The sequence below is a fragment of the Xyrauchen texanus genome, chromosome 3, assembly GCF_025860055.1.
Source record: "Xyrauchen texanus isolate HMW12.3.18 chromosome 3, RBS_HiC_50CHRs, whole genome shotgun sequence".
NCBI lineage: Eukaryota > Metazoa > Chordata > Actinopteri > Cypriniformes > Catostomidae > Xyrauchen > Xyrauchen texanus.
The window spans coordinates 52,697,463-52,716,428 of NC_068278.1; the positions used below are offsets into that span (position 1 = coordinate 52,697,463).

The 18,966-nt window shown below is 35.2% G+C and overlaps 1 protein-coding gene across 2 annotated transcripts in view; it reads right to left on the minus strand.

Annotated features, from left to right (window-relative positions):
• LOC127621257 (metal transporter CNNM4) overlaps positions 1 to 18,966 on the minus strand; it is a 43,228-nt gene that overhangs the window by 14,976 nt on the left and 9,286 nt on the right. For both annotated transcript variants that reach the window (XM_052094782.1, XM_052094774.1), the window contains exons 2-4: positions 13,551 to 13,694; positions 11,815 to 11,949; positions 9,770 to 9,939 (exon numbers count right to left, since the gene is read on the minus strand). In XM_052094782.1, coding sequence (XP_051950742.1) covers positions 9,770 to 9,939; positions 11,815 to 11,949; positions 13,551 to 13,694 — 449 coding nt within the window. The remainder of the gene's footprint in view (positions 1 to 9,769; positions 9,940 to 11,814; positions 11,950 to 13,550; positions 13,695 to 18,966) is intronic.

Sequence of the window (18,966 nt, forward strand, 5' to 3'; positions counted from 1 at the left end):
TTTCCTAGACAAGTTTTAAGTCAAGGACAAACATTTTTGGATGGTTGAATTAAAGTAATTTTTCCAGAAGGGTCATCCCTAGGCCTGTACAGAAACCCAAATTGTAGACAGAGGAATAAATGAACCTAAAGGGAAAAACAAATAACCGTTAAACAGACTGAGAAGGCCATGGGTGAATTAAAACGCTAAGAGTGTGTGAGCTCTCGTCAAGAGGAATGTGAGAACTGTAGCACAGTAAATCCCCTCTCAAACAACAATGAAGCTCCCACACACACACACACACACGAGAGGGGCCAAATACCACCGAGTGACTGATGTCCACACAATGAGGTGCACAATGCATCGTGATCACAATGTTGATACACACAAACAGAGACCGATCAAGGTAGAGGGATTGTTTTGCAGAGTAATGCAGCTGCCAGAGTGAATCCTGTTTTCCTGGAAATATGAGATTGATCTCCTTTCACAAATATATGAATTGACCGAGACCTCATGAACGAACAGTGTATACACACACACACACACACACACGGACAGTTTTTTTAATAGAATGTCTTGACCTTGTGCTACTTACAAATTCATGGCTGTGAGGGGGGCCGCAATAACTTGCAAAGGAAAAAGTTCACATTTGTCAATCATAAACACATTTCACAAAGCATTTCACTCCTTAAAATGTCAACAATCAACAATCTCATTTAACCAATTCTCACAAATATCTCCCCACACACACACACACCCTTTGCCATTTAAATGACACCATTCTGCAAAGCAAAGTCACAACGCAGTAACTACATATTTAGTCAAAACTGAGTTCTGACCTAAATCTGGTTTCTATGTGATGAAAATGTGAAACTGTGATAATCCATATTTGGCTGGACAATAAAAGAAGAAATTTGTCTGTTTCAGTGCTGCTACAGTTTTGGCGTTTTGCCTTTGTAGGGCAGCATGGACTGTCGATTTATATAAAGATAATTATAATAACTTTAAATGAACATTAAACCACACCCTAAATGTAGCCCGAAACTGTAGCCTAGTATGGGATTTTAATTAAGTTTTTATTTGTATTTTAATTTTCAATTTGTCACTAAAGTTTACTTTTCATTACTTTGTTAAAGTACTTTCTACTATCCCAGCTTAATATACAGAGACAACTTTACAAACTGAAAACACTGTGTCTCTGTGGAGCTATAAAAATTCCTCTTTGTTTTGAGCGACCCAACTTAAGACAGACTGTAAAATGTACTCGACCAATGGCGTAAGTTGGGGGCGTTTGATCAAAGGCAGAAGGGGGCTGTATTTAGAAATCTGTTCTGAAAACATTATTTATTTTTGCAATTCCATTTGGTGGCGCTAGTGCTGCAGAAATTACATCAGTTTTAGCAGAAATAAAATACTACACTTAAAGCAGCCTATTATTTAAATATGTTTAACGTCTATTAACATTTTCAGTTGAGTTACATCTAGTGGCATTTCAATAGTTAATAAAAGGGGTATGTAAAGGTTTAAAAGTTTTATAATATACTACCAATCAAAAACAAGTTTAGTTTCAGATTTTACAACCATATCAGTTTTCATTTGTATTTCAGCTAGCGAAAAAAATGTAATTTAGTTTTCATTAATGATAATAACACTACACACATACATTTACCTTTGTTAACTTGACAGTTTTGTCACACACATGGTAAGTTTGCAATAACAGGCTATATATAAATAAGACGAGAGATAATGTTTGTTTCTTTGTGCATGTACATGCAGAAGTTTGTGTGTGTACTGTTACATCACTAAATAACCTCTTCTAACCATCAGTACAGTCAATAATTAATTTCATCATTCATATATAACGTGGGAGGCAAAGCACGCATTTAAAAATGACAATGTTTGTGTTTAACAAGCCTCTGTCTAAGTAACTAACAAAAGTTCTCACGTTGTGGTGAGGGTGAGCAATCATCTCCAAGTATTTGTGCAAAGATTAGAAAACTGCAGCCAACCTCTCTCTACTCCAGCTGAAACAAGGGATGTACAAAACTAGATTTCCAAAACTGATTAGTCGATGGGTGGTCTGAACGAATAGTTGGTCTTAAGGGAGCCCCTAAATTTGGCAGGTTTAGGGTCCATTCCAATCAGACACTTTTTCATATTTTTTTCTAACTGCTGATAAAACAAAATAAAGCTATAATTTGTATTTATTTATTTTTTTAGATAAAATCAGTAGTCGACCTCACTAACAGACTAATCGATCATCCTGACCAATCACAAAATTACATTTAAAAGATTCAACACAACTGAACTTTTTCTTGAATCATAGTTTATCTTTAAATTTCTACAAATTAGATTTTTTAAAAGCAAAAAACCTGTGACAAAAATAAATAAATAAATAAATAAACAAACATCACAAGGTTTTTCCTGTGTCGCATTTCAGTTTGTCTTAAATTTAGGTTTCATACTTTGAGGGAAAAATCCCTTTTTTAAAAGCAAAATCTAAAATCTCAAATTTAAGAAAACCGTACATAAATATAGAGGTACAATTTTGTCTGGGATTTTAGTTAGCCTTACTTGGCTAAATTGGAAAAATAAAAAGCACCTAAAGCCTAAATTGAAGACAACACATATGAAACATTAAAATATTCACCTTGTCTTGCATTCCAGTTCGTCTTAAACGTAGGTTTTAGATTTTTTTTTCCATGTTATTTTGTCTTAATTACTTTTTTTATTTATTTTTTATTATTGTACAGAAACCTTCTTTTTATTTAAGCTAAGTTTGTTTTAGATGAGACAGTCATTGTTGCAGATATGCACAGCAATACAACAGAAAAGGTGTTCTGGATCTTTAACACAAAGCCTGACACCTCTGAGAAAGCAGAATTAATATTTGATTAAGGTCACTCGGCCCACTCAGCTTGAAGTCTGGCAGGAGGCCGTCTTTAACTGATGCCAGGAAAGAAAGGTCTCCATGTTGGAAAGTCTACTTGCATGCACACTAAATGTATTAAATAAGAATTATAATATACAGCACATCCGGCTTAAACAAACACATCATCTGGCTGCTTTAAATAATAAATAACAAACATACAAACAGATGTCTCAAACTGCTGCTAGTGTGCGCTTCATATCCTATTAATGAATTTCCTTCTGACAGTGAATAATCTACACTGCTGTAAACCGAAGTCAGACATTTGAGCGCAAATTCAATTCATTACAGTTCAAGGAACAAAGATCATTCAACACTCTTAAGAGAGACAAAATAGATGTTTCATGTACTGTTCGTGTACTTTTCATCTGTGCTGATTTGATGTCATTAAAGTGGTTTTGTCTTAACACCTCATTTCTTTGGAGGACTGTTGTGGTTTTGCATGTTCATGGGTAAAGACACCATGTGTGGGGTCCGTGATTCATTGAATTGTGCATGAGATGTTTAGCCATCATTAGCTGAATGGTCTAATGATTGTTTAGAAGCTAAAAACAACATAACAAACCTGAGATAAAGTGAGAGAATGAATGAGGGAATACGTGATGGAGGATCGTTGGGGATTAACACGGTGGGAAAAAGTACAACTTGTATCTTTAAAAACTAATCTGGATTTTTGCATGAATCGCTCCTAAAAAAAAATTATCTGAGCTTCATCAAATGTCATAATTTAAAGGAAAAGTTCACACAAAAATTAAACTTCTCATTACTCACTCACCATCATGTCATCCAGGATGTGTATTACTTTCTTCTGCAGAACACAAATTAAGATTATTATGAAAATATCTCAGATCTGAAGGTCTATACAAAGAAAGTGAATTGGTGCCAAATTTTGACACTCCAAAAAGAACATGGGAGCATAAATGTAATCCACATGACTCCAGTGGTTAAATCTTTACCTTCAGAAGTGATATATGATAGTTTTGGGTGAGAAACAGATCAATATTGAAGTCAATATTTCTAGAAATTCTTCTCTGTGCCCAATAGGGGTTGTATACATGAAAAATCTGAATCACCAAAAACACAAAAATGTGAAAGTGAAAGTGGACATTGACTGAGAATTTATGGTAAAAATTGACTTAAATATTGTTAAATATCTGCTCCCCACACCTATCATATCACTTCTGATAACATTGACTTAACCACTGGAGTCATATGGATTACTGTTATGCTGAGATTCACAATGTTGGCACCCATTCACTTGTGTTGTATGGACCAAAAGAGTTGAGATATTCTTCTGCTGAAGAAAGATAGTCATACACATTTGGGGTGGCATAAGGGTGAGTAAATGAGACAATTTTAATTTTTGGGTGAACTCTCCCTTTGATTTCATTTTATGATAAAAAGATGCACTGAAAGTGAATGGTGATTGTATAAGAATCTGCCCAAAATGTCATATAATAAATATATATATATATAAAACGTTATAAGAAAAGAAAATAATTATTGTATTAGAGCTGCAACTAACGATTATTTTGATAATCGACTAATCTAATGATTATTCGACTATTCAGTTGATTATTGCAACGATTAATCATTAGCTCTTAACCAACTATTCAGCTTGTGCCTAGAATTAAAAAGGTTGTATTAAACGTAAAATGTCATTTAATTAAAATTAAATCTCTAAATGGCATTCACTGAATTCCAATAACACACACACAAAAAAAAAAAAAAAAAAAAAAGGAGTTTTTGTCTAGTTTTCCAAATCTTCTCAGGTAAATGTATCTGTTTTTAGACATTTTATTTTATTCAACATTCTCCAATAACATTTTTTTCTTCTGCAGTATAGCTACTAATGTAAATGTATGTTGTTTTAGATATTATTTTTAGAAAACAAGCCAAAAAAGACTGATCAAAAACTTTGTTGCAGTGTATAATGGGCTAAGACTACACTCTCATCTTTTTTTTCACTTCGATCCTTCTTTAAACTCACAAAAACAAATTCTATCTTCTTAACAGAGCTTCATTTCACAGATTTACTTCACAATAAGATAACACACTAACACACACAATACACTGCACAACACACACACAATAACACACGTGACACAGAGGCTACAGTATATTATGATTCAATACGTCGCCATCCATCATGTTATTAATCTAGCAGCAGCATACTGCGACATTTCTTGTCGAAGTTGTCGATAACGTCGACTAATTGTTTCAGCCCTCATATACAGCGGTGGCCAAAAGGATTGGCAGTGACATCAATTTAGTGTTTTGCAAATTTTGAAGCTTCAGTATTTGTAAATTATTTTTCACATGTTTCTATGGTATACTGGAAAACAATGATAAGCATTTCATGAGTTTTAAAGGCTTTTATTGGCAAAAACATTCAATATATGGAAAGAGTCAATATTTACAGTGTTATCGCTTGTTCTTCATAACATCTGCAATTTGCTCTGGCATGCTGGATATCAGCATCTGGGTCAAATCCGTGACTGATGGCGATCCATTCTTGACTTATTCGTACTCGGCGTTGATCACAATTTGTGGGCTTCTGCTTGTCCACTCTCCTTCTGAGGATTGACCACAGGTTCTCAATGGGATTATGATCCGGGGAGTTGTCTGGCCACGATTCCAAAATTTCAATGTAATGATCTCTGAGCCATTTCACCCCACACATGGATGGTTTCAGGATGCTTCACTGTTGGCATGACACAGGACTCGTGGTAGCGTTCACCTTTTCTTCTCCAGACTATCGATTTTCCAGATGTCCCAAACAGTCGGAAGGGGGCTTCATCAGAGAAAATATCTTTGCACCAGTCTTCTGCTGTCCAATCCTTGTACTTCCTGCAGAATTTCAGTCTGTCCTTGATGTTTTTCTTGGAGAGAAGTGGCTTCATTGCTGCCCTTCTTGACACTAGACCATTGTCCAAAAGTCTTCACCTCACTGTGCGTGCTCATGCACTAACACCAACCTGCTGCCAATATTGAGCAAGCTCTGCACTGGTGGTGACACGATTCTGGCGCCTGCTGGACACTCTGGGACGTCCTGAAGCCTTCTTCACTGCAGTTGAACCTCTCTCCTTGAAGTTCTTGATGATCCGGTAAATGGTTCTTTCAGGTGCAATATTCTTTGCAGCAATTTCCTTGCATGTGAGGCCATTTTAATGCATACCGATATAGGCTGCACATCTTTCTTTAGAGGTAACCATTGCTAACAAGAACACAATGATTGGAAGCACTTCTTCCCTCCTTTTATAGCAAAATTTCTGCTCTTATAATCCAATCAGAATGATAGTAATTTCACCTGCCTAGTACTGATATGATTAGTGAAATTATGTTAGCTGGTCTTTTTGTGCCAGGGTTTTTGTGATAAAGTACATTTTTTGGCCAATGAAGCTTTTTGCAATTATTTAAAATGCATCTGATCACTCTGCACAATAATCTAGAAACAATGTGAATCAACACCACAACAACTGAAGCAGAAGAATTTGCGAAACAAAATTTGTCACTGCCAATACTTTTGGCCACGGCTGTGTGTGTATATGTATATATATATACACACACACACACACACACACACACACACACACACACACACACACACACACGTATGAAAGTAAACAAATGTTTCACATAATCAAGCTTACTGATGGGAAAAGCATGGGCAGACTTATATTTAGTAGCTAAAAATGCTTTATTGGCAATGACCTTTACCAAAGGCTTTTATTGCTACTTCATTGTAACGGTTACACTATATTTGGTGCATTTCTTTATAAGAAACAGATGCAATTCAGGTATATTTCTTTGGTTACCTATCTAAATAGGTCTGATCAAATTTGTTTTACGTTTCACACTAAAGACAGCAACATTAGCATTCTGCTCAACACACCACATGTATCTAGTTCACAATGGCTAGAGATACTGTATAAGCTATTCCTAACATATCATAAATCTATATAGTTTATCAAACAACTAACGCTGACCTGAACTAGAGTCAGAGCAATCCAAATATCACCAATTACTAAAATAAAAGTTTTAGGTAAACTAAAATGATAAATAGTCGACCCATAATATGAGAAAACAATGAACCGTACGGTTTTATTGACACAAAACCTGAAACATGTTACTTTAACTCATATTATGGGCCAACTATTTATCATTTTAGTATTGGAGTAATATGACTAGTCACTTTAACCCTTAAACGCATGCCTCAGGTCTATAGTGACCAGAGACCTCATTCTGAAACCTGAAAGTCATCCATATTTTGGAGTTGTGCCCACACATCTTTAACATTCCTCTGTCTCTTATAAATAGTGTAACACACACACATACAAAATGCAAAACAAATGTAGGTACCAAAGTGCATAGGGTCTTTAGAGACCCTAGGTGTGTAAGGGTCATTTATTTTTATTTTTTTGCACTTCCATAAATTATCACATAACTATTTTATTTTATTATTTTCTGTCCAACAATGGTGATTTATAAGTATTTCATATGGGTGTACACACACATATATTATACATGTTATTTCTTTCTCGAGGTGGCATTGATGTTACAGTGACTGACTTGATTTACATTTGACACTACTATTTGATAAAGAAACAACATGGAAGTAAACTATAGCAAGTACAACACATGAACAATATGATACGACTATTGTCATTTGGATGTACTACTGAAATGATGTAAATTGTGCAGGTGTTGTATTTGTTATTCCTTTTAAAGTCAAATGTACAATGTTTGTAGAACAGCATTCTTCCACCTCAGAAATATTGCGAAGTTACGACACATGCTCTCGGTTGCTGATGCCAAAAAGCTAATTATTAAGACCAAACCTCAAGACTAGATTATTGAAATGCATTACTGGGAGGATGTCCTGCAAGTTCAATAAATAAACTTCAATCGGTTCAAAATTCAGCAGACAGAGTGCTGACTACAACCAAGAAATATGATCAGATTAGCCCAAATTTATCGTAGTTACATTGGCTACCTGTAAAATTTTGTATTAATTAAAAAATGTGTTAACTAGATACAAAGTTGTGAATGGTCTAGCTCCACAGTACCTACCACACTATATATTATACCATCATGTTCATTACAATCGTCTTTTAATAGTTCCTAGAATATAAAAATCCACAACAGGAGGTAGATCCCTTCATATTTGGCTCCAAAGCTTTGGAATAGTCTCCCTAACACTGTTCGGGACACAGACACACTCACTCAGTTTAAGTCTAGACTAAAGACTCATCTATTTAGCCTGGCATACATCTAATTTATTAATCAACTCACAACTAGGCTGCTTTAGTTAGGTCTGCCAGAACCAGAAATATTTATCATGATCTATAACTCCGCAAAAAACGTAAATGGCATTTACGCTAATATTATTCTATTTGTTTCAACCTCTGGATTCATATACCGAGGTCACCAGAACCAGCTGGATCCAGCTCCATTCCTGCTTGGTGTCTGACTCCACTGCTACGTGTCTCAGTGTGATGATGACTTATAGCAGCCGCTGCAAGCCAAACATCACTTCAGTCTAATACGATGGACTTCAGAGGATGAACTGATGCCAACTCCAACCATAAGACATGGGTTACTTCATATGCCACTGCCTGAACCTTGCACTTATGATAGATCTCACTGGAATTAACTGCCGGTTGATGCACATCCCTGATCTCTGCCTGCATCACCTCGGTCTATTGTTGGACTACACTCTTAAAATGGAATACATGGACTATAAATGAATTGCCAACAAAGGCCTTCATCAGCCAACTAACAAAGGACAATTGCATCTATGTGAACTTCTGCAGCTAATCCAGGATGGACTTCAAAGACATTAGTTATTAAACTTACAGTTCTTACAAAAGTAACACTTAAGTTTACAAATAACTAATATTGGCATTATATACATGCTGTTTAGCAAGAGGGGAACTGGCCCATAGAGTTTTGTAATCCTTGCCACAGTCATCTTCGGCTTGTTAACTGGGGGCTCTAAATACAATTATATAGTTATTTATTTTTATACACAATTTACAATCAAATTTAATCAAACTACATAATGATGACTCTCAGACTTTATAGATATTACAGTCTTATCTTCAGTAAAGCTGCTATTAAATTATGTGTGTTTTGAAAAGTGCTTTACAAATACAAATGACTTGACATCTATTTAGACTCAGACAGTGCCTGAGAAAATACATGTGCAGCTTATGTGTATTTTTTGTGTTATGTGTAGCTCTATATGTTTTTGACAGCCAGTTGCGTCTCCAATTTGTGAGAGATATCCATGCCGGGTCTCTAAAAACCTGAATATATAAGTGTGTTTGATTTATGAAATTCCCATGCAATTAAGGGTTAAAAAAACGAAATATAAAGTAGATACTGTGGGTGAAAAATAGACCCATTAATTAACAATCATATTGTGCCATGACATTTTAAAAACGTAATCACTTTTTGTTTCCTTTCCTTAAAAAGGAACTGAAAAAGCAAGAGGTTAGCTAAGTCAAGTATTTTTTTTGTATAGCGCTTTTCACAATACATATTGTTTTAAAGCAGCTTTACAGAAATGTAATTTATTAATTACATTTATTATAATATTTTATTAGATTTATTATATTATGTATTTAAATCTAAATGTAAAATTAATATTAAATTAATCTATTAAAATCTTTGCAATGTGATACCAGAATGAAATGCCAACCAGATGTCAATGCTCCATGCCAAAGCCTGCGGTCTTAAACAGCTTAAAACACCTCGCCTGCCTAATTGGCTTTAGGATCCCTAAAAGCCCGGATTCTGCAGCAGTTAAATCTACAGCAGGCCCCAGAGTTGGAGCATTTCAGATTGTGCTGTTACCTGCAGTACTAGTATGAAGTAGTCCACCGGTTTGCCGCGCTGGTAAAGGTAGTGGTGAGCTGATCGCTTGTCGTTCTCGTTGAATTTGATCTCTTGGATCACATCAGGGTGCTTAAGGATTCGAAGAAGAACTTTCTCTGATATTTGAGATGGACTGAACAAATTAACCTCTGCAAAGACACAGAAAAGGGCATAGAAAGAGCATGTACAAATACATTTGAACTAGTATTACCTGTAGCTCAACTGGTACCAACAACGCCAAGGTCATTGGTTTGATTACCATGAAACATTCATAATGAATATATATATACACCTTGAAAGTGTCTGAAGAAATCTAAATGTGAAAAAGGATTCAAATAGTAGAGCAAGTCAAAACAGATATATGGAAAGTAGAAATAGTGTTTCCCCTATTTGCCTTCAGCATGGCACACCTCCACTGCTAAATTATGAATGCCGCTGCTGAAATTTCACATGGTTCTTTAATATGTGCGCAGTAGTGATGCATCATTCGTGAATGAATAAGAATGAATCTTTTAAGTGAACAAATCGTTCTCGTTCACCTCCATACACTGACGTCTCTTCCTTTCAAAGCAAACAAGCTTTAGTTTAAAAGTTGGCTTTTGTTGCCTGTAAAGACTAAAGCGCAAGCCAATAGCATTCAAGTGCGCACTGCGAAGGACAATATTAATTGGTTTGACCCACTGAACGATATGCCGCTTCACTGAACAAGTGAGGATCAGGATCTGTTGACCGACTGAAGGAGAGGAGTAGGGCATGTCATTTGTTTACTTTGATAATCTCGTTCAACAAGGAGAGAAAGTGGCTCGATGAAGAATGGGTAAAAGTGACTGATGACATCAGGACATAATTGAATCACTTATAATTATTTTTAGGCTAATATTGTTGTCTTTTTGTATAGTCATGCACAGCAGTTCACAAAATGATAGCTATGCTTTGTTTTCATTTGTGGGGAAAATGCAATAAATGTGACATTTATTGTAGCAATGAGTTTTTGACATAAATTTAAACTATAGAAGTTGTGAAATGATTGATTCATGTTCTATAATTATTGTTAATAAATGGAGAACAAATAGGAACGCTTAAGACAGATGAAACATATTGCCAATAAATAGACATTTACAATATTTTATGGTTTGTCAGTATTCTTCAAGCGATTTCGTTTATTTTTATACATTTATAAATGTTTATTATACAGTATTATGAATGTATATTTGCTGGCTAGCTTAAATGATGTAAAAACACAGTTTAAAAACTAAATATCATCTATGCAGCAGTGTGGAATGGATTAAATGTGCACCTTTTCTAATGTCACTGGGGGCTGAGACCCCTAAGATTAAAATCCTAGCATCGCCCCTGGTTTATATTATCTATTTGTATTTATGTTTAATAAACAAAGTGCAAGTAATATGCATTGAGGATTTAGTTATTGGACAGTTAATACTACAGCTATCTGGGCTTCCTGAGCCCTTCAATTGTAAAAAGCTCGCAGTAAATAAAAACACATGACAAGATAAACAAGAATAACCCATCTATAATGATTCTTAGGCCGTTTTAAGCTATTCCTCCACCAACACACACAAATTGAGGTCTGGCATTGTGGGCTTGTGGATGTGCACACAACAAAAAAATCCAAGGGGAAACACTGAGATACACTCATGTTTTACTAAAATATAATCAGAAAGGCCATCCAAATTGCATTTTGTCACCTAAAATCATATAAACAGGAGATCAAATTCTTAATGGTTTTAACTAATGTAGATTTCTCATTCTATAATAATGACACTAAGCTGACAGCACACTGACAAAGTATGTTCTCCTAATCTCCCTCTTATATACCTCAATACCAGCCCTTGTTTTACTCACAATCCATTGTACTGACTTACAGTACACTAGGCCTTGATAACAGAGATCAAAAGTGACAACAACACTACATATTTTAACTTATTGTGGGTCATGATGGCATGGAGGACGTAATGCCACATGCTTTACAGTCATTCTTGGGATGGTTGCGACTGGTTGTTTACCTGTTGCAAGAAAGCGGTGAGCGGCCAACAGCAGCTGAGGAGAGATCTTGACTTTAGATTCACTCTCTTGTTTGAAGGCAGAAAAGTCACGCTTGTTCTTATTGTGTGCCACTTTCTTTCTGTTGCGGTTATCAGCTGAAAATACAGAATATTCACAAAAAGTTCAGAGTATGAATTTGTCTGAAATTGAGATAAATAGTTAAACATTTGAAAACAGGTTTCACAACAGAAAACACAGGAGAAGGTTTCATGTTTGAAGGTTTTGAGCTTTTAGTGCTGTAAATACTGTGCTGTATATTATACACTACATACTATTTATTATGCTATATGCACAATATTATAATGACAAACAAATAAAATTATAATAAATCTTAATAATATTTTAACTCCACCATGAAACCCTTAAAATCATGAGTAGGAGTTCTTTAAAATGTGTAAAGTTTGTGTCTCTGTGATTTTGTAAGAGGCAGCTATGCATGTCACAATCTTGCATGTGAATTGGTATAGATGCAGCCCAGCAACAGGAAGTGTAAAAAAGTGTAGGTTTTTTTTTTTTCGTTTTTAAGAATCCTGTACTTATGTTTTGATCTAGCCTATGAAGTGTTAAAAGGAAAGTTCATGCAAAAGAAGAAAAAAATGCCATTATTTACTCACTCTCACGTTGTTCGAAACCCATATACCATTTTTACCAAAAATGTATTATATGGAACACAAGGCAAATGATGGCAGAATTTACATTTTTGCAGGAACTATCCCTTTCTCAACATACAAGGTTAGCACAACGTTGCTCCCGAGAATTGTGTTTAATTGTATTCTGAACAAAACCTGGATGTTTCGAGCTAAATGCTCTTGATCAGACCTTAATGTTCTTAATCACGGTTTTATCATTGAAATACAATGAAAAAAGGGAAAGCAGCTCTATCGAAAAAGCTAAACCTGAAATAAACTTAAAACATGCGTTTATTAAAAACTTAATACATTTATGTTTGAGATGAGACCAATTCATGTATTGCTAAAACCGGGCAGGGGATTTCCAGTTCCAAGCATTCTTTGCAGGGTCCTGGATTGGGTGAGTAAATTTGAAAATGAATTGCTATTTTAATGTATTTCTATGCAAACTGAAACTAGTAGAAGACTTGTCAGTGTTTACATTTTTGTTATGTTGGGATTTAAAGACGTTTTTGTGAGGTTTAATGTTTTTGGAGGTTACCATTGCGTAGAAGTGTGGAGATAATGGTTATGTTGAGGTTGGGAAAATAAGCGTGTTTTGCTTTTCTTATAAAGCAAATACTGGAGGATCATCAGTATAATGACTGATTGGGGATCTGTAAACAGCCGCACCATACTTGTTATACAGTACAAAAAGATATATAAAATATGCTAATTTGTTTGTTGCTAGCTAGAAACAAGATACAGAGTTCAATAGAGTTATATTAACAGATCAAATTTAAGTTAGGATATCTCAATTAATTTAGGTTATTGCTACACAATGTATTTGAGTTGAGCCTACATTTTAATTTCATATCAAAGAAACAAATTTTCATTGTGTGGATCCACGATTGAATTAAGTTAAACCAACAAATTTTTTTTTGTGCATGTTTTTGATTTGTGCACGTGTATTCGGTACTTCTTAAATGTGCGTGCTTCATATGATATTTAATTTTAATTTATATAAAACGTAATACAACATGCATCCACAACACTAAAAAAAACTCATTTAGACTGTGTCCACTCACTGTAAAGATCAGACTCATCCAGGATTTCTGATTTGATGATCTCTTCAATGACATCTTCCAGGGTGACCAATCCCAGCACCTCATAGAACGGATCTCCCTCCCCCTCATTATTAACTTTCTGAACAATTGCCAAGTGGGATTTACCTGGAGGAGAAGATAGCGGTTAATCAGATCAATTGAGAAATCGTCAAATCAATCAAAACATACGTTACTTGGCTGTTTTACAAAAAGTGGACATGACACTACACATTCGTAAAAGAGTCAGTTACTCTTACAATGACTGAGATTAATGGTTTTTAGCAGAGAACACATTCATAAAAGAATCAAACAACAAAATGTTTGTCCTAAACTTTCCACAAAAGACAGACGATACAAGTACAGTTTTACATTCAATAATCCAACTCTTTAAGAAACATTTATAATAATACACATTCTAATCTACCTAAATTTAGAAACAGGGATTGAAATAAGGTGCACTGTCATAAATATAGCAATACTGAAGAGTTCGAATGCTTTCTATGACAGAGCGAGGCTATGAAGCTGACAGTATGGAAGAGAAACAAAGACAGGCCCTTACAAAAAAGTACTATGGCAGAAAACTACCATTTTCATCTATTACGGTATTTACATGGTACTCCAATTACTTCTGGCTTTTACCATGTTGATACCAAATTAAAAACATGACCCATTTATGAGCAATGTAGCAATATAAAGACAAAACACAGAACTGTGAGGTCTTCTGCACAAACAGTGTCAAGGACAAATGACAAGTTAAGGGTTAATGCAGTTTAACAGACTGAGAATGTCTATTGTGCCAGTGCAGCATACAAAGAACCAGGAAATCCTAAAGTTTGTTCATCAAAACAAAAAGCAGACACAATATAGGCCTACAAGTTACACACAGACACAACACCATGCTGCACTGACATTCAGAATAAGTAGTCAAACCTTATAATAAATCAAAATGCACGACAACATATTGGATTTTGAGTTTTACTTACAAAATATTTCAAGATCATCTTAACATCCAAAACTGCAACACTTCCTGTCTAATATAAAGGCTTAAACTACTAACATTCAGACTGTCCACAACTATATAGACTCCACATCGGTCACAGGATATTAGTGGGCTCTACTGATATGTATCAGAAGAGCCCACTAGTATCCTGTGACCGATGTGATGTATCAGTAGAGCCCATTAGTATCCTGTGACCGATGTGGAGTCTATATAGTTGTGGACAGTCTGAATGTTAGTAGTTTAAGCCTATATATTAGACAGGAAGTGTTGTAGTATGTAGAGGACTCTATTATTATAGAGTATTTTTATATCCGCAAAGACGGTGCCTCATCCAATTTTCACGAGAATGCTATTTTGAAGCACAATTTTTGTGCCAGCGCAAAGCGCAAGTGTGCGTGGTTGGTAGTGTTTGCACTATCTGTGGGTGTATGTGCACAAACTGTGGGTGCAATTTAATTTGTTCCTGAGAAATAGGTCATTACGCTGACTTTTCAATGCCACGTCTGTTTTCAGACAGTCTAAATTCAGTTCCTGCATTTGAAGTTTGGAGATTCCACCAGCAAGTGGTAAGAAAGTTCATGTCCATTGTATGAAAATATAGTGGATTTTCAAATTATGTCCATGACAATCACTGTTGTAGCCGTTTTAAATAAACAAATATCTATGAGATTTGTGTTAAACTATCTATAGATCAAGGTTTATTTTTCAATTATTATTATTATATTTACAATATTTCTATATATTTCTAATTTATATTGGTATTTTTTCCACCTGTTGTCGTAGAGTGATTTTAAGACACTACAAAAGGGGCCGGTGGAAGATGGATGTTTATATTGATGTTTGTTTTTGGGTAGGATTTTTTTTACCAGTTCGTTATTTGTATTATATTTTCGTTTCGTTTGATTGTGTAATTTAAATTTAGAAATATTTTTGGATACATTTTTTCATGTTTTTCATGTTTCAATAATTTGAAAGGTAGAAGTGTGTGCCTATACAGTTTCTGTTAATACTATGATTTGTATGTCAGTAGATAAAAATGATTAATTTTACTTCCATTCTCTACAATTTAATGGAGCCTACATCCATATCCTGAACCACATTTTCAATGCTTATAAAAGGAGCATTACACATTCAAGGACCTATATTTCTATTCCTCTAATTCATTGCATATAGTCCATTTGCACTACCAACTTATGCATGTGGTGTCTTTGTTTATATTACTGGTGCTTAACAGGGAATGGACTATATAATAGGACGCAGGTGGTGCCGGAAAAGAGCCTCAGTATTAAATCACACTTGACCTAGCCCATTAGCGCATTGACGTGTAATTTTGCCAAACCCACTTGTGCCTAGACTTAGCTCATTCTTGCATGAAAATACCAAAACTTTATGGCCATGCCCACTGACTTGGTGTCTATAAAATATGGCATAGCACTGTGCTTAGCAATAGCACTCTTAAAATAGGGCCCATAGTATATATAGGAAAGGTAACCCTAATAAAAACAAAACTTAAGACCCTTACAAAAAAAACAAAAAACAGTCCTATAGCGACAGATTGTAATAACTTTACATTTTGATTTTGAACCATAGAACTGAATAATTAGCATATTCATATACCATGTTCACTGTTTACATCATACTCCTATTACCATATCACAATGTCCAAACGCATGGCACCATTTCCCCAAAAAAATTATTCTAATGCAATAGTAGGTTAGTGAACAGAGAGTGAAGAGTTAAAGTTTGCCTGCGTATCTGCCATCTCACTGTTAGTAATCTGAAAAAAATCTGCCTGTGACAGGATGTAGCTAATAAAGCCTGCACACCACATGCAGTCTAAACAGCCTGAACTTGAGTGATGTAGAAAAAGACTACAAATAAATTTCAAGAAAACGTACTCTATAAATATTGAGTATTCAGTGTATTAATAAATAATTTCAACATGGCTTTGGAACAGAGCAGATGTGTCAGCAGGTCTGCATTATGCTGCATGGTAGAAAATGAGCCAAAATCATGATGACAACAAGAAAAACTAATTTCAGACTTTAAATCTAAATCTGTTTCTCACAGAAATTACATCATCCTCACTCACTCACTCACTCACTCACTCACTCACTCACTCACTCACTCACTCACTCACCCTCACCTCACCTCACCTCACTCACTCACTCACCTCACTCACTCACCTCACTCACTCGTCAGACAATGACACCCATACTTATTTTTGTCTAAATCTTGTGAGTCATGATCTCTTAAAGCAAAGTTTAATTCCTTAAAAAGAGAACTGTCTGTGGATGCCTTCTGTAACGTTTACTTTATTTCACAAGCCAGCAGCGTCTTGCAGAAACAAATCCCTTCGACGATGAAAATTAACTTATTATATCCACAACATGGGCATATTTTGGCTTGTCAAACAGAGGCGAAAGGGTTTGATTTAAACCTGTTAGGTCACTTTTGGTTGGGTTACACCTCTAATGGTTTATGTATTTAGGCCTGATTGTTCAGTTTAAAAAGACGCCACAATATTCGAAATCAAGGGCTTTCTAGGAGTAAAATATTAATTTTTAGTACACGAAGCAGTCAGCCAGTGTTTGCACTTAAGACTTGTTAAAACCACTTTCAAAAAATACATTAACAGACTCGCGTCCAAAAGAAAATAGGTTGTGACGGAAAAACGACATGGATGATCTCATTAAGGCATTACTTAACAAGGAGTCATTTTGCTAAACTGAGCCTCAGTCCCATGAGCAATGAATCACTTTGTGGCACCTTTAGTTGCACATGTGTTTTTTGTCTCTGTAGTTTCATTAATGGTCAGTTTCTAAAACTCATCACACAGTTACATCACTGCTGCACTATGTTAACTGGCCAAAACAGGGCAGTGAAACTGCTAGATTAAAAGTTTATGTCTCACAAAATGTTTGGTTTCTCTGGCCTATCCCTCACTATGTGTCAACTCTAGAATAATGTCTTAATTTATGACATAAAACACGTGTGACAACATGCCTCAACCTGACTTTCATGAAAAATACATGTGTCCTAAGAACACATTTAAACCTTTTGGTTAAAATCCACATTCATATAGTTGACACTTGCCTGAATGCCAGTGTGGTTTGTTTACAGTATGTTCGCTGGTTTACCCAGCTATAACAAAAATATGAAGATAGTGAAAATGTACTTTATAGGGTAGAATTCACAAAAATGATTCTAAATTAAAAGAGGATTTTGAACTAGTTGTTTGAAGCCAACGTACAAAACCTTGAGAAAGCACATTTGGGCAAGTGGACTTTTGACAATTTCCCCATGTGACAACTAGCCCCAGTCTCCCCTATATAATCAAACTATCCACCATACTATCATTGAGCTTAAATCAGGTGAAATATAGAAAAACAGGACGAGGGCTGAATTTTGCCTATTTCTTTTTAAATGTTTCATAAATGTCTCATGGTGTTTACAAGTAGGAGCACAGCTGTGAAAACTGTAAAAAAAAAAAAAGGGATATTTTAAAAATTAACCTTTCCCTACTGAGAGGACATCCAGTAGTAGAAAAGTGTATTTTAGAGGAATACATGTATATTTGTGCTCTTCTTTTGTGCCATATATATTTGAATCTATATGAAGTATTGGGTTGTGTTCTAAAGATATGTGATTGAAGGCGCAGTGAGTGATACCATCAAACTTTGATTCAATAGAAAGAAAACAAAACTGTTAATTTGTGTTAAAACATTCTAGTGAATATCTCACATTCATTTCAAAGTGCAAATGCTGTTATTTTCAAAACTAATGGTTATGACATTTTTGTCCTATTTCTAAAAATCAAAGAAGTATATGTGTGCATGAAGTAGAGGAAATTCTAACACACACACAAACACACACCAGATGCACAGTCAGCGTTAATCAATCTATGGCATGACAGGAAGTGAGGGATAGGAAGAGAGGAGTGTATTAATGACACTATAGCCAGATTCATGAACGCCTGTGCACAGAAACACAACAGACTGTGATCCTATTAGAATACGGAGAGGCTTATGACATGACAATACAGACAGAAAGCTGGCCAAATCCAATTAGCACAACCGACCAAAACAAAATAAATTAGCAAAAGTAGGACAAAAACATGTTCTCCTCTTAGACTGTATGATCTGATCTGTAATTGGCCTCGAATACGTGTAGGTGGGCCACAAAACTCCAGAGTCTGCAACGAAAACCCCAATACGTTGACTTTACTCAATTCGAATAGAGTAATTTCATCTCCAAAACGTGTGTAATTTAGTTATCTTAACTTGGTGATCATATAGAATGAACTTAACTATTCAAGCTAAGGTAACTAGATGCAAGTAGACTTAAAGGAAAAATTCACCCTAAAATGAAAATTCTCCCATTATTCACTTACCCTGA